Consider the following 25,809-nt stretch of genomic DNA (forward strand, 5'->3'; position numbering starts at 1 on the left):
TTTCACTATAAATACATTCGTTAAGTCACCAACTTAAAAGGTCCCCCATTTGTTTGTTTGTGTGAAGTTTAATAATACTTCAGTTAACCTTTAATCCCTGTTTCTGACTCTCATGTCATTGGTTTTCACTCACTCATTGAGCTCCTCGTCCGAATCTGGTACATTTTCTGGTTTATACGCAGTCAATTAATTTATCTTTATACCCACCTTTATTATTAGTTATTCTTGCGCAACTTGCTACAAAAGCACTGAATGATTTTACTGTTAACAATGGAAGAACTGATTGTGTCTAGTTGGCTCGGTAGGTAGAGCTCTTACCTTTGCAACACAAGGTCATGGGTTCAAATCCGGGCACTGCCAATTTAGTGTATGAGTCTTCAAGAACCCTGCCCCCCACTATAAAAACCGACCCTGTCAAATTTCCGTGGTCTTTTTCTCAAGTTTAGTCTTCCATGTTTCTATGGCTTATTGTGCATATTATTCTTATTGCTTATTGCCTTCTATTATTTTTATTATTTCCCCCCCGATTCAATATAGTCATTTCGGATTATTGTAAAACTACAGATGAAACTTAGTACACCGTTCTCCCGGACCAGAAGTGGCATTGCTGTCTCAATTGTGGGAGTGATTTTGTAGATTTTGTAGTTTATATAGAATTATATAAACTAGAGAGCAGACTGCCCCAGCCATTCATTTCAATGGAGTCGTACAGACTTCGGTAGCAATTCACAGACCATTCCATAAAAACACAATTTGCACACAGCATTATGACATAATGCAATATCACATACAAACATAATATACAGGACACATTTATGTGAACTCCTATAGAAGCAAGTAGATGTCAATAACAATGTCCAATCTCTATTAACACTTATTAACAGTACAGGTAGTACAGTCAGAGGTTATGCATATACTATACCTGTATAGTATATGCTCGTATATGGTTTCTGCCTGACAGCAAAGATATACTATATTATAGTATAGGCAAGTTGTGACAATCTTGGACTGTATCAGAAAGGATAGTATGTTTACAATACATAGAAATAGTCTGTTTACAATACATTAAATAGTCTGTTAATTCATCGTTTGACGGTGAAATGTAATGCTGAAATCAAATGTGATGAGTATAGGGGATGAAAATAACATTATGTGAGACACTCTATTATGGGATCGCATTCGGGGACCAGGGCCAACATTTTGTCCCAGCCTGACATGCCTACAGAGTATGTATAAGTAGGCTTTTGGCGCCAAAATGATCCACCACTGAATATTAACCTAATTAACAAGATATAGTGACACCAAGTGAAGAAACCCAGCACCCTGCCTGGGTATACAGATTATTTTATGCTGAACCCAGCACCCAGCACCCTCCCAGTTATACAGATTATTTTATGCTGTCAGCAGTGATTAGATTTGATCACTAGCCACTTGGATACCACGTAGCAAGTTCACCTCATTCACTCCATACCAAGTATGGGATGAATGTTGTATCATTTACACTTGATGTGCTTTATTAATAGATGTACAGTAATGGCTACTTGGATACTACTTTTGCAATGTGAGGGGCCACAAACACATGGTCATTCCTCCTGTCTTCTCTAGCAAAGACTAGTGTGTAATACTATTTGATAATAAAATAATTTTCTTTCCACTGTATATAACAACCCATTGAAACGTCAAAGCCTGCATTAGAAACTCTCGACGTGTCGACGGGTTGTACGTCCATTTTCAAATAGCCAAAGTATAGGGATGAAGTTGTGAATGTATGTTAGGCCTATATGTAATAATAAAATATTCAAACTAAAGTTGTCAAATTATTGTTGTGGAGTAAAAGTACAATATTTGCCTCAGAGATGAAGTGAACGTGTTGAAAATGCATCATATTAAAGTAAAAAAAGAAATCCCTCAAATGTTTTACAGTACTTAATGTACTCTAATGTACTCTAAATGTACTAATTACACAGTATAGTTACTTTACACTTTTGATTGATTGATTGAAATATTTATTAACAGTTTGTAGAATTTACAGTACATTTTAAGCACAAACTCAATACAAAGACTGTCAACTGTGAGTGGACGACCCAATTAAGCATTACACTTGTTTACAACAGGGTCCACATTGTTCAATTCATCAAAACATTTAAAGACATACAAACATTTAGAGACATACAAATAGACATTTCTATGTAGCTAAATTCATCATATGGGAAGCAAAAAAGGGAAAAGATACAATATACAGTGAGGGAAAATGGGGTGGGGGGGGTGGGGGGGATTCAGATTTTACAGAGGCCAGTTTCGAATTGCAGCCATCCGTAGGTGCCCTTTGAGAGCGGTTTTGAAGGAGTCAAGGGATTCACATGTCTTAATGACTGTTGGTAGGGCGTTCCACATTTTGGTGGCATAGGAGCGAAAAGAATTTAGTCCCTTGTTTGTGCCGAATCTGGGTTGTACATGGTTTGTTGCACTCCCTCTGCATGATACTTCATAATGTTTCATGTAGAGTTTCTCAGTGACTCAGTGGTGGTATGAATAATCAATACCCTATTGTAGAAATAGTCTACAAGTACAATTTCGATATTAAAAATGTACTTGAGTAAAAGTAGAAAAGTACCAAAAGTAAAAGTAGGCTACTATTTATTCAGAAGGTCCATTTCACACAATTTCAAATGTATAGAATGTATTAAAATCCTTGGACTAAAAGCCTAGACTTAAAACTCTCAGGGCAGATCTAACAGCGAGTGGGATGCTGTTCCAAATTTTAGGGGCTGCGACAGCAAAGGCTCGGTCGCCCCTGAGCCTCTTCCTTGTCGCTGGGACTTCTAGGAGTCGTCTGTCTCCTGACCTGAGGGTCCTGATGGAGGAGGAATATGAAAGGTCAGAGATGTAGGAGGGGGCCAGTCCGTTTAGTGCTTTGTATGTGAAAAGAAGGGTTTTGAATTGGATTCTGAACCGGACCGGCAACCAGTGGAGTGAGGCAAGGACAGGGGTGCCAGTCAGCCGCGTCAGAGTCTGGCAGATAGGGATGACTGGGAGATTCCGGTGTAGAGGGAGTTAGGTTTAGGGTTAGGTTTAGGTATAGTTTTACTGAGGTTAAGGTTAGGGTTAGGGTTAGGTGTAGGCTGTCAATCACAGCGACTGGCCAGTCACAGCGCACCCTCTACGTCACTCTGTACTCAGCCCGAGGACAAAACCATGCTCGCCTCCCTCACGCACACACACGCTCTGTCTCTCCCTCTCTCGTGGCCATAGTGTTTCTGTGTGCTTTTCCAGGTTATTTTTCTGTGTCCGCTGTGTCACACTTAGGAGTTTAAAATGTGCGGTGTTGTGTTGTGTGGCTGTGCGCTTCTCCTCGCTCCGGTCTCCTCAGTGTTGTCACCTCAGCTCAACCAATCGAGAGCAGCAGCGCTGCTGGACCCGCCCATAGGTTCCCAGAACATAGTGTTAGTACTACCTCAAAAGCAGGGCCGAAAAAAGGTTCTGAGAGAACCTGGTCTGAAACCGTGCCGTACCGCGCTGTGCGCTGTGGAAACAAACCTAGAACAAAAAAAAAAGGTTCAGGTTCTGGTTCCACCTTGCTAGTGGAAAAGGGGCCTTTTTTGAGCAGGAAATCATCTTTAAAGGGACATTTCACCACTGGAAGAAACTGCAGTCACTCAATGTTAATAGCATTTGTAGTATAACAGTAGCAAATTTTGAAATGTACACCCATATGGTAAGAAAAATAATGAGTGTGTTTGACTAGGGTTCGACTGGATTGCTGAATTCGTACAACGACCATAATGCTTTGGCAGTGTTTGGAAGTGTGACTTGTAGTCCAGGAAGGAAGTGAGACCACATTTTCATGAACAATTTTGGTCATGAACATGGTGTCATGAGTTCATGACATCTAATGATATCTAAAAACACATAAAAACCCCCATCATTAAGATCTGGTTGCAAAAGGGTTCAAGTGGCCCTTTAAGTACAATAACAAATTCAATGTACTTACTGTACGCTGCTCAGCACTCGGTTTCACAGATATATTGTGAAAATAGCCGATCAACAAAAAATTTCCCTCTTTCTATAGGTAATATTGGCTATGTGTCCAATGGTTTTATTTTTTATAATGTAGTTTGTTTATTACTTTTGATACTTTAAAGACCTTAAATTGTCACTTTAAAAATGTGCAGATACCCTGCATATACTTAACTACTGTGAAAAAACAATGTTGCACAGTAAGCTAATCCCCCATTAATCATTTGGGGACCCCCTTTGGGCCACAGTTTGAGAACCACTGGTCTATTCATTAAACACACTTTTTATATACTGTAGGCAAGCTGTGAGTGAAAACAAACTTGGACTGTATCAGCTGTGTGAGAGAAGCTGTGTGTGCAATTAAACATGGAAGGTGTCTGTTAACTAATGCATTTATGGTGAAATGTAATGCTGAAATGTGATGAGCACAAGGAATGGAAATTGGGTTAGGGTGAGATACATTAATGGGCTGGAGGTTGAGTGATTAAGTACCAGTGCTGCTCCTACATTGAAGCCAGTGCCATTAAGACATCTGACATCAGGACATCTAACCTAAATCTGAACTGTGACAAAACAATAAAAAATTACATCAAACCCCCCAAAATGTGACTAAAGCTTAAGAGTCCTAAGAGTGTGAAGCATACAATGGAAATCCCAGTGGTGTAAAGTAACTAATTACATTTACTCAATTAATGGACAATTTTGAGGTACTTTTACTTAAGTGGAGTATTTGCAATTCTCAACACATTTACGTATTTACTTTCCTCACTGAATATTAAAATAACGTATCATGCTGTCATGACTATACCAAAACAGGCACCCCACACCCTGACAATTATGCTATTTCTATATCAGCCACTGGCATGGTGATAAAGTTTATGCACCTCCAAGATGCACTATCCAGTATCATGGGAATGGTTGGACTATAAGGATGATATTGCAATGTAACAAGAAGGACGAACCATTAAAGGCCATTTCTACTTTTACTTTCTGCATAGCATGCAATTTGCAACTCATATAAGCCTGCTGAGGCGGGCGACACACGGACCCACTGCAGAGGTGTTCAGCGTTTCATTTGGTGAGTTAGACTTTATCTGTCTTTAATAGTCCTAATGTGTTAGATAACTAAGCTATGTATAGTCATATAAATGTTTTAGAGATGTTATCTAATCCTAGTCATATAAACCAGACATGTTCGCATTTCATTAATATGACTCCTTACATACCACATAGATGATCCACTTAGTGGACAGCATAGTCCACATAGTGGACAGCATAATTGATGTTAAAATGTACAGATTTAAATGATTGACTGTATAGTCTTTTATTTGTAATTATGGTGTAGGCCAGATTGGAATTTGCTTTTGTTCATACATTTCTATTTAGACATTTAAATTACGTTATAAATAAAGTTAAATGATAATAATTTTACTTGAGTAGTAGTTTGGCTAGTGTAACCACCTCTGAATGTAACCTTAATTCATACAATTAGAAAGGGGAAAATAATTCTAGCATTGCTTCAGTACAAAAAATAAATAAATAAATAAGCCAATAACAAACAAACCAATGAAAAGAAGTGAATGGCCAAGCATCAATTCATGTAATTGCATGCAGTGATAATATTGGATGGAATGGATCACTCTTTTCAGATGTGGAACTAATGAGTAATTAAAGAATGTCTCTCATGAAGTGCTGTGCGGCAAGAATTAACAATTTAGGATTCATATAATACTAAATCATTCAACTCAAAAATATGATTTTTCCCCTTCTTAGGACTTGTAGGCCTACTGCACTCAAGGTTTCACTGCTACTGGTAGAGGGGGAAAGTGAGTGTTCATACTTTTTCTATTAAACCTAGCATAGATCTGCTCAGATGTCAAGTCAACAAAGGCGTCAACACCATCTATTGTCTGTCTATAGAAAGGCATACCAGCACTATGTTTTGGCCCGTAGGCCTTCCTCAGCGTAAAATAAATACAAAATAAGCAGAGGAAGGCCTATGGGCTGAAACGTCTGTTTGTTGCTGCTGCTGGGGGTAAACCTTTAATAAACAAAGAATCCTAAATGGATAAAAAGTTAATGCTGTTACCGTTAACAGCTAATCTCCGGCATCGTTGGCCAGATCCATGCCAAACTTTGCACACACACTCCCTGGATGCCAACGATGAACCTCTGCCCCAAATATTCCTCAACAGCCTGTTATAGCGCCACCATGAGGCCGATTTAGGTAAAACACATTTCTGTAGATTACTCGTACACATTTTACGGCTAGGCCGAGGACGACATGCCACACATTTTTATCCAAATCAGCCTCACGGTGGTGCTATAACAGGGCAATTCCAGTTTTGACCGGCTATAACTGCATCGATCTCTATACAACTTATGTATACGCACTCCCTAGAGGCCATGGAAAAACATTTTCCCTGAATCCCTCCACATCTGCCGGTTATAGCGCCACCATGAGGCCGCAAAACACATTGTTTATGTTAGTCGCACAGATTTCATCCAAATCTCACGCAAATCAAAACATCTGATTGATCTCTGTAGTCATGTGATCAAGACGAGTCCGAGATTTCTCAGATTCTACACTGATTGGCTAAGATTGCCTTCCAAAGTTTTCAGGAGTGGCCCGTTTTGTACAAAATGCTGCACATGTCCTGCTCATCCAGAATTCTATCCTCAGAGATGCTATGAGTGCTCTGGCTCTGCATTTCCTCAACAAAATGAAGAAAATTGTTGCGAAAACAAAAAAAACAAAGGAACATGGTTCTATTAGGGCCGATTCATACTCCTATTTTAGAGCCGAATAAAAGTCGGTTCGGCGCTGTAGAGCCTACAATTTGACGTCATTTGAGGTTCGGGGGGGCGGGTACCGTCCTAAAGTCGGCTCTTCGGTGCTACTGAATATTTCTGACGAGCCGAAATCATTTCGGCACTACAGCGCCGAAACAGCGTAAAATAGGAGTATGAATCGGCCCTTACTCCTAAACATTTTGCCAAACATCACACACACTCCTATCCTCATGGTGGAGACCTGTGCCCAGAAGGGCACTTTTTCAAGTTCCATTTGTTCTTTGTATATTAAAGTTTCACACCCAGTAGCAGTAACAAATGTACCGTAGGCCTTCCTCAGCATAAAATAAATACAAAATATTAAGCAGAGGAAGAGCTGAAACGTCCGTTTGTTGCTGCTGCTGGGGGTAAACCTTTAATAAATAAAAAATCCTAAATGGATAAAAAGTTAATGCTGGAATTCCTTTCTATATAGACTACCCAATATTCTTATATTGTGAACTACCCGACTGAGTGCTTGCTTCTCCTCTCCTCAAATGTCTACAGAAAGCCGCCACCATGAGTACGGACGAAGAGATGAAGCAGTACGGCAAGGCCGCCATTTATCTCCGTAAGCCAGAGAGGGAGAGAATGGAAGCTCAAACTGCGCCCTTTGATGCCAAATCTGCAGCATATGTGGCTGATAAGGGCGAGCTGTACCTCAAGTGTAAGATTTTAAGCAAGGAGGGTACACAAGTCACCGTGGAAACGCTGGACAAGAAAGAGGTAGGTGTATATAAAATGAAATAGTGGCACAGTACAACTATAATCACATTAGATTCTGATGTTGTGCTTTTATTTTAATATTTTATTTTTTAGAAAAGAACTGTCCCTGAGGCGGATGTGCACCCTATGAACCCTCCCAAGTATGACAAGATTGAGGACATGGCCATGATGACCTACCTCAGTGAAGCCTCTGTCCTGTATAACCTCAAAGAGCGTTATGCAGCATGGATGATCTATGTAAGCTTTTCTACATGTTGAGAGCAGTACACTATTTCACCTGTCAAAGAAAGAAAAACACAAACACAGAGTACAAATTACATCATCAAATGAAAAACCGTAGAAAAACAAATGCAAACAAACTCATGATTCTTAAGTTATGTTCAATGTTAATGTTCTCTCTCTTCTCCCCTTCAGACCTACTCTGGCTTGTTCTGTGCAACTGTGAACCCCTACAAGTGGCTCCCAGTGTACGACCAGGAGGTTGTAAATGCCTACAGAGGCAAGAAGCGTATTGAGGCTCCACCCCACATCTTCTCTGTCTCTGACAACGCCTTTCAGTTCATGCTGATGGGTACGTACTAGTCAGGACAATGTAAACAAATACATAACTACAATGGTTTTGTGCTGTGTATCCATGACACAAAAAAAATTGCTTTACATTTTACAGATAAAGAGAACCAGTCTGTCCTGATCACGTAAGTTTCCATCATCTACTAGGCATTAAAAAAAGAACATTGTACACAAATTCACTAAGTGCATTTATCTGAATGTATGCGTTTATAACCAGTGGAGAATCCGGTGCTGGGAAGACTGTGAACACCAAGCGTGTCATCCAGTACTTTGCAACAGCAGCAACTGCTAGTGGAGAGAAATCGGCCGCCGATAGTGGTAAAATTAAGGTACTGTATATGTACTGTATGTTTTTAACTTTAACAAAAATGTTTTGGAACATAAAGCATTTATATGAAATATAGCAATTAAATTTAAAATAATTCAGACCAAATTTTAAATTGGGCGATGTCTAAAACATTCTAGGGGTCACTGGAGGATCAGATTATTGCAGCCAATCCCTTGCTGGAGGCCTATGGTAATGCCAAGACTGTGAGGAATGACAACTCCTCTCGCTTTGTAAGTGTAAAATAATGACATTTTATGAGTAAACCTGCAATAATTCCACACGACGGATGCAACTAATTGTGCTATATCAAACAGGGTAAATTCATCAGAATCCATTTCAACAATGCGGGTAAATTGGCCAGTGCTGATATTGAGACATGTAAGTATGAAGTTCAGAGATAAGAAAATATATATTTGAGGATTACATTTTGACTTGTGTACAACCCATATAGATTATTATTATTATTATTATTATTAATTATGTTGTACAACCCATATAGATCTGCTGGAGAAGTCTAGAGTGACCTACCAGCTTCCTCTAGAGAGAGGTTACCATATCTTCTTCCAGATGATGACCGACCACTTACCTGGGATTATTGGTAAGGGGAATTATACTGATGATGCAGTGAGAACATAAATTAACTAGTAAAGTCGCAATTTCTTTGTGGTTGCCGCAATCGGTTACATAGGCCCCTCCCACTAATTATTCTAGCCAATTACAATGTCACGTCACCCCTGTGATCATGCGGAAGTAATTTGTAGGGGATTTATCCCCCCAAATATAAGATTTCTGCAACAAATGTTTTTTGTTTTTTTTTGCATTTGCGGCACCCCCTGTGGATGAAAATGGAATTGCCTTTTACTCTGGGTTGATTAAACCACCCGTGACAAATTTGGGATGGATTGGAAGTTTTTTGTAAAATAGGCCCCTCCCACTAACTTTGGACGACGATTACGGCCGCACGATGCACACTATCAAAATTCTGTCTGTGTTGTTTTAATCGGATAGGTCCTCAGATCATGTGCACAAATGTTTGTGATATTTGGACATAATCTTTAGGACTCAGGAGGAGCAAAAAGTGTGTTTTGGAGAAAATTCGAAATGGCGGAAAATCTATCCTGACGTGGAGATGCGTCATGACCCAAGGAAAAATTAAATTTGATTTTACGACCTACGGTTCAAGAGTTATAAGCCAAAACATAAAGTGGGCTGTTATAGCGCCACCATATAGACGACCGATATAATTATAAGTTAATTAATTTTAATAATTATTAAGAACCTGCCCTGAATTTTTGCATTTTCCGATTCATGTCAATGGGGAAATGTAATGCACAAATACATTAATTCAATCAATTAAACATTAAACATTTCTCTTAGCAAAATACGATTCCCGATGAAGCCGGTCAAGTGTGTGCCATGAAAACTGTGGGATAAGTAGTGAACCAAAGTTTAGGGTTACTCTAGAAATAAGTAAAAAAATAAAGTGTTACCATTACTAGTCTGGTTGAACCACACTAATGAATAGAAACACATGTTCACACTTTTTTTTATCCCTTCTCAGAAAGTTGTCTCATCACCAACAACCCATACGACTTCCCGTTGATCAGCATGGGTCAGATCACTGTGGCCAGCATTGATGACAAAGTCGAGTTGGAGGCTACAGATGTAAATGGACATTATTTCACATTGCAGTTGCTCTGCAAAATAAATTTTCTACAGCAGTGGTTTTCAGGCCATGATCTCCCAAAATAATCCTATTTAAACTGGATTGCTAATATAATGCTTAATCTCAATCTTCAGGATGCTATTGACATCCTGGGCTTCAACGCTGAGGAGAAAGCGGCCATCTACAAGTTCACCGGTGCAGTGATGCATCATGGGGTGTTGACCTTCAAACAGAAGCAGCGTGAGGAACAGGCGGAGCCAGACGGCACGGAGGGTAAGTTGCATCTTCAACAAAAAAATGGATTTCAAAAGAACTAAGCTAAATATATTTTCAATATATTGTCATTATTTATTTATATTATACTGTTTATACTGAAGGTTATTTGGTTTACCTAAATGGTCCTAGATTACTAGCTGTATGCATTCAATGTATTACCAATTGTGTTTAACTTTCTTAAATCGCACTCTGGATTAAGCGTCTGCTAAATGCCTGAATCGTAAATTGCAAATTGTATGATCATTTCAGTGGCTGACAAGATCTGCTACCTGTTGGGTCTGAACTCAGCGGATATGCTTAAGGCATACTGCTACCCCAGAGTTAAAGTGGGAAATGAATATGTCACTAAAGGACAAACTGTGCCACAGGTGAGTAAAGTTACATTATTTCCATGTTCTGATTTCATACACACCTTATAAGTTGTGTCCAGACTGTTTTAAATCATTATTAAAATGATCATCCAACATTATTGTCTCAGCCAGGCTGAAGGCGAGGTAGAGATTATGTTTTGCACCATGTCTGTGTGTCTCTGAGCAGCTATTCTCAGGCACTGTTTGGCCGCGAAACTATGCATGCACACTCCCTGGATCGGTGGATCCCAGAGCAGAACCTCTGCCCCAAAACATCATGCAAACCGGTACACAGTATCTCTATATCCATTAACCCTCTAAGACCGGATTCATTTCTACTTGCAAAAAAGAGATTTCAAACTTACTACTACTTTGTACTACTAGGAATTAGGTTAAAAAAAATGTAAAAAAAAAATGAAAAAAGAAAGTTTGATGAAAATGTTATGCACATTATATAATAATTATATAACAATATAATAAATTAATAATTTACATTTGGGGGATATCTTTCACAATAATGAATAAAACATGTTCTAGACATTCTAATGATCACAAAAAAAACATATATTACAATTATTTTACTTACTTTTATTAGGGTTAAAGGTCAAAAGTCATAGGTTAATTTGTGTGAATTTCAGCCTCTGTGGGGGGTATTTATATGCAAATATCATGACCAATGGCATTGCAATGAACATCACTGATGATGTTTAGGTGAAAAAAGAACAGCAAGAAAATAATAATTAGGTAATTAATTACAATTAAATTGTTGCTATAAAGCAACGCTGGGTCTTAAACTGAACAAAATGCATGAACGCAGTGTGCAATTTCTGTGAAATTTTGCACGCATATTCCCATACAGCCGAGGAAGTAATGCCACTTGAAACATTTCAAATCAGCCTCATGGTGGCACTATAACAGGCCGATTTGCATTTTTACAGGTAACTGCACTGATTTGCTTAAAACTTTGACCAATGCCAAGGAAAAACCTTTGCCCTGCATTTTTGCTACAAAAACAACAGCACACTGCAGAAACATGTGCAGTTCCAAGTACCTCTACTGACATGTTTGGCGCCTGCTGGCCTAGTGGTCCAGGACAGGCGCATGCCACATATCTAGGCTCTGCCCGTAGTGCGTTGTGTGTCTGAGTCCTGTTCATGACGACGTTTGGTCCATGTTTTTCACGGTCTCTCTCTCCCTCTTTCCTGTCCATCTTCACTTGTATCTATCAATGAAGGCAAACAAGCAAAAAACTAATCTTTTAAAAAAACATATAAAAAAAACTATATATACATATATATATATATATATATATATATACAGTATATATGACTAAACCTTGTGTATAGACTAGGGTATGCGCGTGACATAATCATCAAACCCGGAAGTTATGCGGGAATGTCTACTAAGTGGCAAAAAACTACTTTCTGGCCTTGACAGCCAAATAGAGAAGTTGTATTTGATTGCATCTAACTGACTGTCACTCACTCACTTTGCCACTCGATTTGCCATTCACTTTATGCATGTGCATACCCTCTATTGTGTATCCAACCCTAAAACCGATCCCGCTCACTCAGATCAGCTAACACAGGGAAGCTGTCAACCTTCCCTAAAGCTCTCGGGAGAGACTCTTCTCCCTTCTGGCTCTCAAACTTTTGGAATAAACTTTCCATTGCAGTTAGAACTGCAGACAAACTCAGAATCTTCCACCGTAATCTGAAGAGTCACCTCTTCAGACTCCACCCTAGGCGTAGCACTTGGTCTAGCCTTGAAAACCTTGCAGGCTTATGCAAAGGCTAAAATTGCTTAAATTGTGTAATTCACTATAATGTTCCTATTTCCTTTAGACAATGAACTCAGTCAGTGCCTTGGCCAAGTCCATCTATGAGAAGCTGTTCTTGTGGATGGTCATTAAGATCAACGGGATGCTGGACACCAAGCAGCAGAGAAACTTCTACATTGGTGTGCTGGACATCGCTGGTTTTGAAATCTTTGATGTAAGCATGGACTTGTTTTAAGTTGGAGACTTATTTTTGTCACAGTTTCACATTTACAAGAGATGGGGCTAATGATATTTCCTCTCACAGTTCAACACCCTGGAGCAGCTGTGCATCAACTTCACCAATGAGAAACTGCAACAGTTTTTCAACCACACCATGTTTGTTCTGGAACAAGAAGAATACATGAAAGAGGGAATTCCCTGGGATCTCGTTGACTTCGGCATGGACTTGGCTATCTGCATTGAGCTCATTGAGAAGGTAGGTACTGTACATGGACATGGCTGCCTGCAATTGACCTGAATACATAGACTGTTGCATTGAGCTGATTGAGAAGGTATAGAATTATTAATAGTATAGCGTATTATATTATTATGTATTGCTATGGACTTAGGTGTCAGCATTGCGTTCATTTAAGGTATACAATTATTTTGTGCTTTAATGGACATAATGTACACACACACACACACACACACACACACACACACACACACACACACACACACACACACACACACACACACACACACACACACACACACACACACACACACACACACACACACACACACACACACACACACACACACACACACACACTTCTTTTTTGTCATTGGCACTAAGCTTTTGTTGATTTGTCTCTTTTATCTCCTTCCCAAAGCCCTTGGGCATCTTCTCCAGCCTTGAAGAGCAGTGCATGTTCCCAAAAGCTACAGACAAAAGTTTTGCAGAGAAGTTGATTGACCTGCATCTGGGGAAGAACAAGGCCTTTGAGAAACCCAAGCCTGGTAAAGGCAAGGGTGAGGCTCACTTCTCCCTGGTCCACTATGCTGGAACTGTGGACTACAGGTGAACAGAACCCTATAGTATGCTATATATAATTATACATTATATTATATAATATAACCGGAACTGTGGACTACAGTTTTCGATTAATTGAGTATGGAGGACCCCAATGGAAACAAGCGATAGGCTTTTGTTAAAAAACTGTTAATAAAGTATTCAATTAATCAATCAACAGCATCACAGGATGGCTAGAGAAGAACAAGGATCCTCTCAACGACTCTGTGGTGCAGCTGTACCAGAAGTCTACAGTGAAGCTGCTCTGTGTGTTATATCCCCCACCTGAGCCTGAAGGTATGTTTATTACAACTGGTTTGGAGCATTTAGCATATTGGGAACTGGAGTTATGGCTGTACCCCAGCCAATAGGAACACAAAAGGGGCGGGACAACAGCAAATTAATATAGGACAATAATATAATGTGTTCTATCCCCCACCTAAGCCTGAAGGTATTGTTATATCAATACTATAAACATTCAGAAACTGACAAGAAGGGAAGCATTTTCATTCTATATAACTAATGATAACTCATGATTCTAATATAAACAGATAATACCAAGAAGGGAGGCAAGAAGAAGGGTGGTTCCATGCAGACTGTGTCTAGTGCTTTCAGGGTAATAATATCTTTTCATTATTATCAACATATATCCCTGTAAGAATGAAGCGTTATTATTATCAACATTATATATCTATATATATATATATTATATATCCGTCTTTAAATGTTGGAATTAATTTTGACTAATTATAAACCTTTATGTCTCAATAGGCAAACTTGCAGTTGCTGATGACCAACTTGAGGAGCACACATCCTCACTTTGTGCGTTGCCTGATTCCCAACGAGTCCAAGACTCCAGGTAAACAGAAAAGAAACATTTGACGCCTTATCAATTCTCTTCTAGAGGCCCTAAGGAAGACCTTGTATGCGGAAAAGGCGTTCGACCAGGTGGAATATTCATACTTGTTCTCAGTGATGGAAAGATTTGACATTGGAGATAGGTTCATTACATGGATTAGGCCACTGCATCTAGGAGACTGACTAACCAGACACTGTCCTCACAATTTGCTTTAGCTCTAGGGCCCTTTGCCCAGACAATTATAGCAAATGCTATATTTCTATTTTGGTTGACTCGTTTTGACTCATTAAATGCAACTTTGGCCAGTGCGTAACTATTTTGTTGTAATAATAATGAAGCAACATATTTACAGGACTGATGGAGAACTTCCTGGTCATCCACCAGCTGAGGTGTAATGGTGTGCTGGAGGGCATCAGAATTTGTAGAAAGGGCTTCCCAAGCAGAATCCCCTATGCTGACTTCAAGCAGAGGTATCAATTCCTTTTTCCAGCAGCTTTTAGTTCTAAACGTATTAACGGGAGGCATGCAAAATGACCATGAACTTCTGCTAAACAGATACAAAGTACTGAACGCCAGCGCATGTCCCGAAGGCGCGTTCATGGACAACAAGAAGGCATCTGAGAAGCTGCTTGGGTCCATTGACGTACCTGTTGATGATTACAGGTTTGGACACACCAAGGTAAACGCACTCCCTATCTGGTTTAACATTATGGACAGAGGACTAAAATAGATTTATATAGTTTAGTTACAGTGTTTGTGACATTGTATTCAGGTGTTCTTCAAAGCTGGTCTGCTGGGTGTCCTTGAAGAGATGCGAGATGAAAAGCTGGCTGCTCTGGTCGGCATGACTCAGGCAATCGCAAGGGGTTACATCATGAGGAAGGAGTATGTCAAGATGACGGCTAGGAGGTACTTTGAAAACATCTATTCAATAAAAGAAATGAAGTGTCAAATCATTATAATAAAATAGCAAATATTGCAGAGCAAGCTTTTGATGATGGTGGCAAGGAAAAATCTCCTTAATAAACAGCAGAAGAAACCTCTAGCAGAATCAGGCTATAGGATGGGGGGGTCATCCTGCATTTACATTGCGGCGGTTAACAACAATAATACCAACAGCAATAATAACAACAACAATAGTACAACTATAATGACACAATTATATAATAACAGCCTGCAGGCGTATTACATGGAAACCCTCAATCTACATTTCAATCATGATCCACTGTTGTCCACAGAGAGGCCATTTACAGCATCCAGTTCAACGTCCGCTCATTCGTCAATGTGAAAAGCTGGCCATGGATGATGGTCTACTACAAGATCAAGCCTCTCTTGCAGAGTGCTGAGACTGAGAAGGAACTGCAGAACATGAAGGAGAACTATGAAAAGATGAAGACTGACCTGGCCACTGCCCAGGCCTCGAAGAAGACACTGGAAGAGAAATTGATAGCTGTGGTGCAGGAGAAGAATAACCTTGCAGCATCATCGGCATCGGTAAGTAGCTACACTTGTACAGGAAATGTTGCTAATATTTCATATTGTTTATCATCTTAAAGGGCAAGACCACTTTTTTGAGTTTTGAGTTGTATAATCACGTTGCCATGATGTAACTCAAAGGTGGACAAGAAATCAAAAATAATTGCTCCATTGATTAGAAATTGATAATTCTAAATATTCTCCTCGTTGACTTACATTGTACGCTGAAAGAGCTCTCAAAGTCACTCTTTTAAATGAACACAAACAATATTGATTCAGACAATATAGAGCATCACCAAACCCAGTACAGTTTTTGTTTTTAATAATAATGTTAACTTCCTGTTGAATTTACTATTTGAAGATCTGGATCTGGATCCACGGATCCAGTCCGGGTTTTCTTCCTAGAAAAATGGCATTATACATTTTATTTAAAAAAAACTAACAAAACTGGGTTTGGTGATGCTCTATATTGTCTGAATCAACTTTGTTTGTTTGTTTACCTACTCTAATTTGGAGAACATCATGATGGCAAGGTAAATACACAACCCAACCCTCTACCAAAGTGATATTGCCCTTTAAATATTTTATCTAAAGTAGAATGTATGATAAGAGTCGACCACCAGGCATTCTCTGCCATGGTATACATTGCAGACCATGGCAGAGAATGCCTGGTGGTCGAACGGCTGTTCAGTACAAGGGCCTGACCCAATTTGACATTCTTCTGTGGGGAGGGTGAATTTGAATATGCAACTGCTATTCACCCACGCACTACTATATTATATCCTTTTGGAGGAGTTTGATTAGTTTGAGCATTAGTCCGACATGCAGGAACAACGGTCGGACTACCGCTCGAACATGTGCTGCTCCCGTGATTGCGGTTGTGGTTATGTTAGGGATAGAGGTAGGTGGTCAGTCTAATGTCCGTTGGACCAAAACACGTGTCGGAACTTAGCACTGCACCCCTCCAGCTTCTTCTTTGTCCTCACCTCACCCAGAACAAATGCTGACAAATTCATTTTCATTGACAACTAGGGAGACGAGGCTCTGAATGATGCTGAGGAGAGATGTGAAGGTCTTATTAAAAGTAAGATCCAGTTGGAGGCAAAGCTCAAAGAGACGACCGAGAGACTGGAGGACGAGGAGGAGATCAATGCAGAACTGACTGCCAAGAAGAGAAAGCTGGAGGATGAATGCTCTGAGCTCAAGAAGGACATTGATGACCTGGAGCTCACCTTGGCCAAAGTGGAGAAGGAGAAACACGCCACTGAAAACAAGGTATAGATTATACTCAAGATCATACACTCTAGTTACAGACTTGTAAGGGTCAATCTATACTGTCAAAGTTACAGACTTGTAAGGGTCAATTCAGAACCCCCCTCCCCTAAAGGAACCCTGAGTATCCCTGGAATCCACTTTGAAAAGTACTGATTGAATTTGATCCATTCTATGACAACACATTATGTTTTGCTTCTATCAGGTGAAGAACCTGACTGAGGAGATGGCGTCTCAGGATGAGAGCGTCGCTAAGCTGACCAAGGAGAAAAAAGCCCTCCAAGAGGCCCATCAGCAAACCCTGGATGACCTGCAGGCAGAGGAGGACAAAGTCAACACTCTGACCAAGGCCAAGACCAAGCTGGAGCAGCAAGTTGACGATGTGAGTTTACCAAAGGGAATCAGATGTTTTGAATTTAAAGATGGAGTGCAGTGATTTTTTTCCACCCTAAAACATGATCATCAGGTACTATTATTATATGAGGTGGACAATTCTTTCCCCAAAAAGTGTACAGTATTTGTTAAAATGTTTTGTTTTTATGTGGACACGCCCACCAGTTCATTAAGTATGCCTGGTTTGCGGTGTTGGGTGGTGATCCACCTGAACTGAAGCCACAGCTGTTATTGGATGATAAAGAGGGAGGGGTTAGGGGAGGGGATGATTTTGTGATGTTACTATATCACTGTTTTTTCATTGGCACGTTTGACTGTCAAGGTTTCAGCCTCCAGGAAGAAACCCTAAATACAAAGGGAAGACATCATTGCAACCTTGAACCTTGCACATAACAACCACACCGAGGGGTCTAATGAAGTACTGTCACCTTATAAACACATGAAAAACTGGAAAAGATACAAATATCACGGCACTCCATCTTTAATATTATATGTTTATTACTTACTTACGTATGTTTATTGTTGTACTAGTTAATAAGAACAATAAATTGTTGTGCAGTTGGAAGGTTCTCTGGAGCAAGAGAAGAAGCTCCGCATGGACCTGGAGAGAGCCAAGAGAAAGCTTGAGGGTGATCTGAAACTGGCCCAGGAATCCATCATGGACCTGGAAAATGACAAGCAGCAATCTGACGAGAAGATAAAGAAGTAATGTGCACCAACAATATGAAATGTCTGTAATGAGAGAAACCACCTGCAGAATGATGCTAAAATATGACTTATTGACTGTATTCAACAGGAAGGACTTTGAAGTAAGCCAGCTTCTGAGTAAGATTGAGGATGAACAATCTTTGGGGGCCCAGCTGCAGAAGAAGATCAAAGAACTCCAGGTATTTTTATTTTCTGTAAAATCATTAATAATAAGTAGGCCTACGTGTGAATGGTTATTTTCAGATGTTAATCTAACATCATTAATTTGAAAGGCTCGTATTGAAGAACTGGAGGAGGAGATCGAGGCAGAGCGTGCCGCTCGTGCCAAAGTGGAGAAGCAGAGAGCCGATCTCTCCAGGGAACTTGAAGAGATCAGTGAGAGGCTGGAGGAGGCTGGAGGCGCCACCGCTTCTCAGATCGAGATGAACAAGAAGCGCGAGGCTGAGTTCCAGAAGCTGCGTCGTGACCTTGAAGAGTCCACCCTGCAGCATGAGGCCACTGCTTCTGCTCTCCGTAAGAAACAGGCCGACAGTGTGGCGGAACTTGGTGAACAGATCGACAACCTCCAGAGAGTCAAGCAGAAACTGGAGAAGGAGAAGAGTGAATATAAGATGGAGATCGATGACCTGTCCAGCAACATGGAGGCTGTTGCTAAGGCAAAGGTATGATGAAATGCCGTGGTATAATATCATTCTTGAGACAAAATAAGGTGTTTAAAGTTAAATTAAATACTCAAATTTTAAAACTGATAGTTTCACATGGCATTAAAAGGCAGTCTTTATAGCTCAGATTTAACAGTGGGAATGTTTAAAACAAGTAATCTTGTGAACGAGTATGGTGATTGCAAACTCTAAATGTTATGAAGCTGTTAAGATAGTGTTGGGTAAGGAAACCATACAGTTATAAACCGGACGGCGGGATTATAGACTCCATCGATTGGCTTTGCTTTATCAAAGAAATGAACCTATCTGAAAAAAAAGATGATTGAACATAATGTTCGTTTCCAGGGAAATCTTGAGAAGATGTGCCGCACCCTTGAGGATCAACTTAGTGAAATCAAGGCCAAGAGTGATGAAAACGTTCGCCAGATCAATGATATCGGTGCTCAGAGAGCAAGACTGTTGACAGAGAACGGTAAATGTTAATTTAATCATAAATCATTTGTCTACATGGTTTGTCGATGGTAAATTGACGCTATTAGAGATAATGCTTTTGATCCATAATTAGGTGAGTTTGGTCGTCAACTGGAAGAGAAAGAAGCTCTGGTCTCTCAGCTCACAAGAGGCAAGCAGGCCTTCACCCAACAGATTGAGGAGTTGAAGAGACTTGTTGAAGAGGAGGTTAAGGTGAGGAACAGATTATTTTCCCTTTTAGTTTCATAATCTTTGTCATTTCATTCAGCTGACATTGTTTTTTCTATTTTCTTCTGGCAGGCAAAGAATGCCCTTGCTCATGCTGTGCAATCAGCTCGCCATGACTGTGACCTTCTGAGGGAGCAGTTTGAGGAGGAGCAGGAGGCGAAGGCAGAGCTGCAGCGTGGAATGTCAAAGGCCAACGCTGAGGTGTGTCAGTGGAGGAGCAAGTATGAGACTGATGCTGTCCAACGCACTGAGGAGCTGGAGGAGGCCAAGTAAGTCAGCAGTGTTTTTACCATAGAGTTATACCGGTATATAAACTAGAGAGCGGACAGCCCCCACTATTAATTTCAATTCCCAGATGCTCTGGGGGCTCGGTTTTACACTGTCAGGGTACCACTATGCCTGTCTCCCAATCGCAATTATCTGAGATAATCGCTTGAGATTAAAATAATTCTAAATGGGCATAAAGGTGTTATTCATTTAAATGTCAAAATGTCAAAAAAATAATAATAATCAGAAAGAGTGGAATTAGCAGATCTACAAGGTCAAAACGCATCACACGTAGGCTCCACTCACTATACAAAACATTTCCCACAATAATCGAAGTCCATTGAAAACTGATCAACAGGAAGAAGCTCGCCCAGCGTCTTCAGGAGGCTGAGGAGCAAATTGAGGCTGTGAATTCCAAGTGCGCCTCTCTGGAGAAGACCAAACAGAGACTCCAGGGTGAAGTGGAAGACCTCATGATTGATGTGGAGAGGGCCAATGGTTTGGCTTCCAACCTCGACAAGAAACAGAGGAACTTCGATAAGGTGCTTTGACGTACATTATTACAAAATAATTTTTGTGTCCTTAAAGTGGGGTAAATGCCACATTTCATTACAAATGGTGTGCCGGTCCTTAAAGTGGAGGTAAATGACACATTTCATTACAAATTGTATGCAGGTCCTGGCAGAATGGAAGCAGAAATTTGAAGAGGGACAGGCAGAACTGGAGGGAGCTCAGAAAGAGGCTCGTTCTCTCAGCACTGAGTTGTTTAAGATGAAGAATTCCTACGAGGAGTCTCTGGACCAACTGGAGACCATGAAGCGTGAAAACAAGAACCTGCAACGTACGTTTTCAGATCATTCTTTTAAGAGCAACAAAAAATTTAAATAAACAGATCAAATGGTGGATCAGGCTACAACTTTATTAAAATGCAATTTGCAAAAATGCAAAAACAAAATATTTGCTGACTGATTAATTACTTTCAATCCACTGCAGAGGAGATCTCAGACTTGACTGAACAGATCGGTGAGACTGGAAAGAGCATCCATGAGCTGGAGAAGTCCAAGAAGCAGACAGAGACAGAGAAGTCAGAGATCCAGACAGCCCTGGAGGAAGCAGAGGTAATAAATAAAATACAGACATCTATAACCTAAAGTTTTATTTATTTCAATATGTTTTACATTCAAACAGTGTAGCAGTATATTGATGGATGTTATATTAAAAAAAGTCCTACAACCTTTTGATCCTGTATTGCATTTCAGGGTACTCTGGAGCACGAGGAGTCCAAGATTCTCCGTGTCCAGCTGGAGCTCAACCAGATCAAGGGTGAGGTGGACAGGAAGCTGGCAGAGAAGGATGAAGAGATGGAGGGGATCAAGAGGAACAGCCAGAGGGTGGTTGACTCCATGCAGAGCACTCTGGATTCTGAGGTCAGGAGCAGAAATGATGCCCTTAGAATCAAGAAGAAGATGGAGGGAGACCTGAACGAGATGGAGGTTCAGCTGAGTCACGCCAACCGCCAGGCTTCTGAGGCCCAGAAGCAGCTGAGGAACGTTCAGGGACAGCTTAAGGTGCAAAACATATTTAGACACATCTTCAAACAATGGAACTGCTTTGAACAAATCACATTCTGATGTTTCTCTTATCGTGACCACCTCAAATGTGATTTATTTTAGGATGCCCAACTGCACCTTGATGATGCTTGCAGAGGCCAAGAAGATAGCAAGGAGCAAGCTGCTATGGTGGAGCGTAGGAACGGCCTAATGGTCGCTGAGATCGAGGAGCTGAGAGTGGCTGTGGAACAGACAGAGAGAGGCCGCAAAGTGGCTGAGCAAGAACTGGTGGATGCCAGTGAGCGCGCTGGACTGTTGCACTCTCAGGTAAGTCAATGGAAAAACTCAACAAGATATTTTTAACATACAACTCATTCATACTTGCATTGCTAAACTGAATCTTTATTTTAGAACACAAGCCTTACGAACACCAAGAAGAAACTTGAAACCGACCTGATCCAGGTCCAAGGTGAAGTGGATGACAGTGTTTCAGAAGCAAGGAATGCTGAGGACAAGGCCAAGAAAGCCATCACTGATGTAAGTTAGGAGCTCTGCCTCTTATCCACTATACCAGGACAATTAGACATCCTTATGGCATGCTTAATTATTACAATTGAGAGAATTCCACACCCACATTCCTTTGTGTCGGTTGGCGACACAGAGGTGGCGAGTCGGCGACATACATTTTATTTCTGTTCAGAAGTTCTTTCAGTACTGTACCTTCATGATGCTCAGTGACATCATAGAGGGCAGGTTTGTTTCCCTGACCACATCCCTGTTTTTTAATTAGTGTTTGGGTGAATTTCACCCCTGTTTAGTGAGAGAGTGATCCCACAATGGGCTTTTGATTTTCTTTTTCTTTTTTGCTATTCTTTTCACTGGATCATTCTCACATGTCCCAGGAATGGGTGGACCAAAGGAGAAGTTCCCAGCTCCATTATTAACACAAAAACAGAAATTAGGAATCTAATTCTAATTTAAATCTAATTTTGAAAAGCCACATTTCCAGTCTACCAGAAGTAGTATTAACCTAGGAAGCTGAACGGAGCCTGGACAGGCCTTGTTTACAACATGAATCCATGTTTTTCACAGGTTTTGCCCCCCTATGATGTTGTTGTTTCCTCTGGTCTTATGACCACGATTAGTATCTGTTTATTACCCTATTATTACCTGTTAAATTACAAGATATTTTCTCGCAGTCAACATGTGAATTTATATAAATTTTATCTTCTTTCCAGGCTGCTATGATGGCCGAGGAGCTGAAGAAGGAGCAGGACACCAGCTCTCACCTGGAGAGGATGAAGAAGAACCTGGAGGTCACAGTCAAGGACCTGCAGCACCGTCTGGATGAGGCTGAGAACCTGGCTATGAAGGGAGGCAAGAAGCAGCTCCAGAAACTGGAGTCTAGGGTAAGATGTGGTTTACTTCAACACAGCTTATAGTCAATGAAATAAGAATAAGTAATTTCATAGTGCATAATTCCTTTGTGAAGGTGCGTGATCTGGAGGGAGAGGTCGACAATGCACAGAGAGGTGGAGCAGACGCTATTAAAGGTGTCCGCAAGTACGAGAGGAGAGTGAAGGAGCTGACATACCAGGTACTGTATATCATGTTCACTTAAATATCCATCATACCACTAACTAAATGAATAGATTGCATGAACTACAAAATACAAATACAAAGAACTATAAATGTCATAAATTCACTCTCACTTCAGACTGAAGAGGACAAGAAGAATGTTGCCAGGCTTCAGGATCTGGTAGACAAACTGCAGATGAAGGTGAAGGGCTACAAGAGGCAGGCTGAGGAAGCGGTAAGACAATATAGATCTTTAGTTGTGTTCGCCATGGGCAGAGTGTTGTGAAATAATAACACATTAGCCACAACCACACTTTACAGTTTTTCTGAAATTGTCTTGCTTGGACTATAATTGTAAGGTGCTCTTTTCAAATATTGAGGCTTTGAGTTTGAACCACCTCTATCATATTGTAGGAGGAAGCAGCCAACACTCACCTGTCTAAGTGCAGAAAGGTTCAGAATGAGCTAGAGGAGGCAGAGGAGCGTGCTGACATCGCTGAATCCCAGGTCAACAAGATGAGAACTAAAAGTCGTGACTCTAAGGTAAATAAATACATGTGCAATATCAATGTTTATTATGTTGGCTGTCTAAAATGGCTAAGATTTAACAAAATAAATCATGTTGAATATCTAATAGCATACTCCTATTTTACAGGGAAAGGAGGCTGCTGAATAACTTCTCCAATACAACTCACCATAAAAACTCATAAAATATGACGCATTGTATTCAAAAAGTCATACAATATGACCCATTGTATTCAATAAAGGTGTAATTTCATGTATTCATTGTACATTGTATTTGTTAGGTATTTTTCTTTTGTAGATCTGTGATTTTGGTGGATGGCGGTTTTCATGTGAACTATGACCCGGTGTCCCCTATGGTCTTGCAGAATCATGGATTATAATAATGCCCTGTGCCCTACTCACATGTCGGCTCCATCGTGTAGATATTATTACTTCACGCTGTCTCAGCGTCTAGTTAGTAAGAAATGTTTTGGTTTCCCGATTACACTGTCTGTCTCGTCCTGGGAGACTGCATGTTTCTGACCTTGGCAGCCGGGCCTCTGACAATTTATCCTTAAAGCCGGGTGCCATGCACCGCCAGCCGCCTCAGTGCTTTCCCGGCCAGTAAAGCTGCAACAACGAATCGATTAAATCGATAATTAAATTCGTTGCCAACGAATTATCTTATCGATTTTTATCGCGGGTGTTTTCCAACATTAAAATGTAACGTAAAGCTGCTTTATTTTTACCGTTCAGTAACGGCACTAGGCTGAACGAACAATATGCAACGGGTCGGTATAAACACAACACAAGATTGTCTTGAACGTGACCAGAGCGCTCCGCATCTACCCCTCTCTCTCCCAACTTCAGTCTCCCACACACACACACACACACACACACACACACACACACACACACACACACACACACACACACAGAGAGAGGGAGAGCGTCAGCCAAGTGGCTCTATGGCTGCGATGCTATGACGAGCACTAGCAGTGTAGCTTGCTAACGATCGTTAGCTCCTCAAATTTGTTCCACCTGTGTGTAATCTCAGCAGCGCATTGGAGTGGGCACAAGGCAAAAGCAGAATCTCCGTGAACGTTTTTGCTTAACAATGATTTATTCAGTGCTGTTTAACTTTGGCAATATGTGATACTAGAGCCTAGACCCTAGAGAACATGCTAAATAAGAACGGTTTCCCCTATCAGCTAGCATGCTACTTGTAACTTGTGTGCATACTGTGTGTGTGTGTGTGTGTGTGTGTGTGTGTGTGTGTGTGTGTGTGTGTGTGTGTGTGTGTGTGTGTGTGTGTGTGTGTGTGTGGCTGTGAGCGTGCGTGCGTGTCCACACAGACTGTGTAGGACAGTGGTTCTCATAGTGGGAGTTCCAGCTACATTATAGATAGTTAGGAAGTAAACCAAGTGGACCCTAAAGGGTCTGTAACAGAGAGTGAAAAAATGGAACCAAATGGACTCTCAAAATTGATTTTACAATAGAAATAAAAAAATAAAAATTGGGGTCCCAGAGATAGAAATGGAAAGAAAGACAGTCAGCTATACACGGTCAACATTACAGATTACAGTATCATTACAAGTAGGAATGGCAATGAAATCAAATTGGATAAAAAAAGGGGGTAAAATATTAATTTTGAAGGAGTATTCATTTTTATTGTCTTTATTGTTAGTTACAACATGCCTAAAATAACTTGAAGCTAATTTTTTTAAGTAATTGCAAAAAGGTGCCATAATCCGATTAATCGATTCATCGTTTAAATAATCGGCCGATGAATCGATTATGAAATTAATCGTTAGTTGCAGCCCTACCGGCCAGTGACTTGATTTATGAACTACAGGTCATCCAAAACTACATATCCCATACATTGATTAGGATGCTCCTCTGTCTGTACACCGTTCTCCATTTTGATTAAAACAGTATAAATACCTCCTGCCATTTTGGAACGGCATGGAGAGACCATCTTCCACCAGACCCTGTGGTGTCTGGGGGAACCTTATTGTAAATTTTATGTTGAATATGTGGATCCTATTCTGTCTCTCTGAATCAATTAATATAAAATATGGCTAAAACCTCACTTTGAAATGGACTTCTCTTCTGTGGTGGACTCAGGTAACATTTTGGTATTTAAAAGGTAATTCTCCTAAAGTAACATTTTTTATATTGGCCATTCTCTTAAAGTATCCTTGTTAAAGCTAAGCTAAGTATATATTGTAATTTGATTACT

The 25,809-nt window shown here is 40.4% G+C and overlaps 1 protein-coding gene across 1 annotated transcript; it reads left to right on the plus strand.

The window, feature by feature from the left end:
- The first annotated feature begins 5,786 nt into the window (after window positions 1-5,786).
- LOC310864838 (myosin heavy chain, fast skeletal muscle-like) lies at window positions 5,787-23,845 on the plus strand. Its single transcript, XM_083773631.1, has 41 exons — window positions 5,787-5,843; window positions 7,357-7,575; window positions 7,669-7,812; window positions 7,990-8,146; window positions 8,243-8,270; window positions 8,363-8,474; window positions 8,611-8,703; window positions 8,788-8,851; window positions 8,973-9,071; window positions 10,035-10,138; window positions 10,274-10,412; window positions 10,665-10,783; window positions 12,610-12,759; window positions 12,850-13,020; window positions 13,421-13,608; window positions 13,781-13,896; window positions 14,151-14,215; window positions 14,371-14,458; window positions 14,811-14,928; window positions 15,014-15,137; window positions 15,231-15,367; window positions 15,697-15,952; window positions 16,967-17,209; window positions 17,412-17,588; window positions 18,159-18,304; window positions 18,396-18,486; window positions 18,580-18,969; window positions 19,315-19,441; window positions 19,535-19,653; window positions 19,741-19,937; window positions 20,294-20,477; window positions 20,611-20,776; window positions 20,929-21,053; window positions 21,195-21,503; window positions 21,609-21,812; window positions 21,897-22,022; window positions 22,724-22,894; window positions 22,978-23,082; window positions 23,203-23,298; window positions 23,478-23,606; window positions 23,719-23,845. The coding sequence occupies exons 2-41, from the start codon at window positions 7,369-7,371 to the stop codon at window positions 23,737-23,739; spliced, it is 5,805 nt and encodes a 1,934-aa protein (XP_083629757.1). The 5' UTR covers window positions 5,787-5,843; window positions 7,357-7,368; the 3' UTR covers window positions 23,740-23,845.
- Window positions 23,846-25,809: the final 1,964 nt, after the last annotated feature.

Source organism: Protomyctophum parallelum (genome assembly GCF_964188405.1).
Source record: "Protomyctophum parallelum genome assembly, chromosome: 9".
Lineage (NCBI taxonomy): Eukaryota > Metazoa > Chordata > Actinopteri > Myctophiformes > Myctophidae > Protomyctophum > Protomyctophum parallelum.

Coding starts and splice junctions, on each gene's coding strand:
- LOC310864838 (XM_083773631.1), top strand. CDS start 7,369: ATGAGTACGGACGAAGAGATGAAGCAGTACGGCAAGGCCGCCATTTAT. Junction 12,760..12,849: donor CTGGTTTTGAAATCTTTGAT/GTAAGCATGGAC, acceptor TTCCTCTCACAG/TTCAACACCCTGGAGCAGCT. Junction 13,021..13,420: donor GCATTGAGCTCATTGAGAAG/GTAGGTACTGTA, acceptor TCCTTCCCAAAG/CCCTTGGGCATCTTCTCCAG.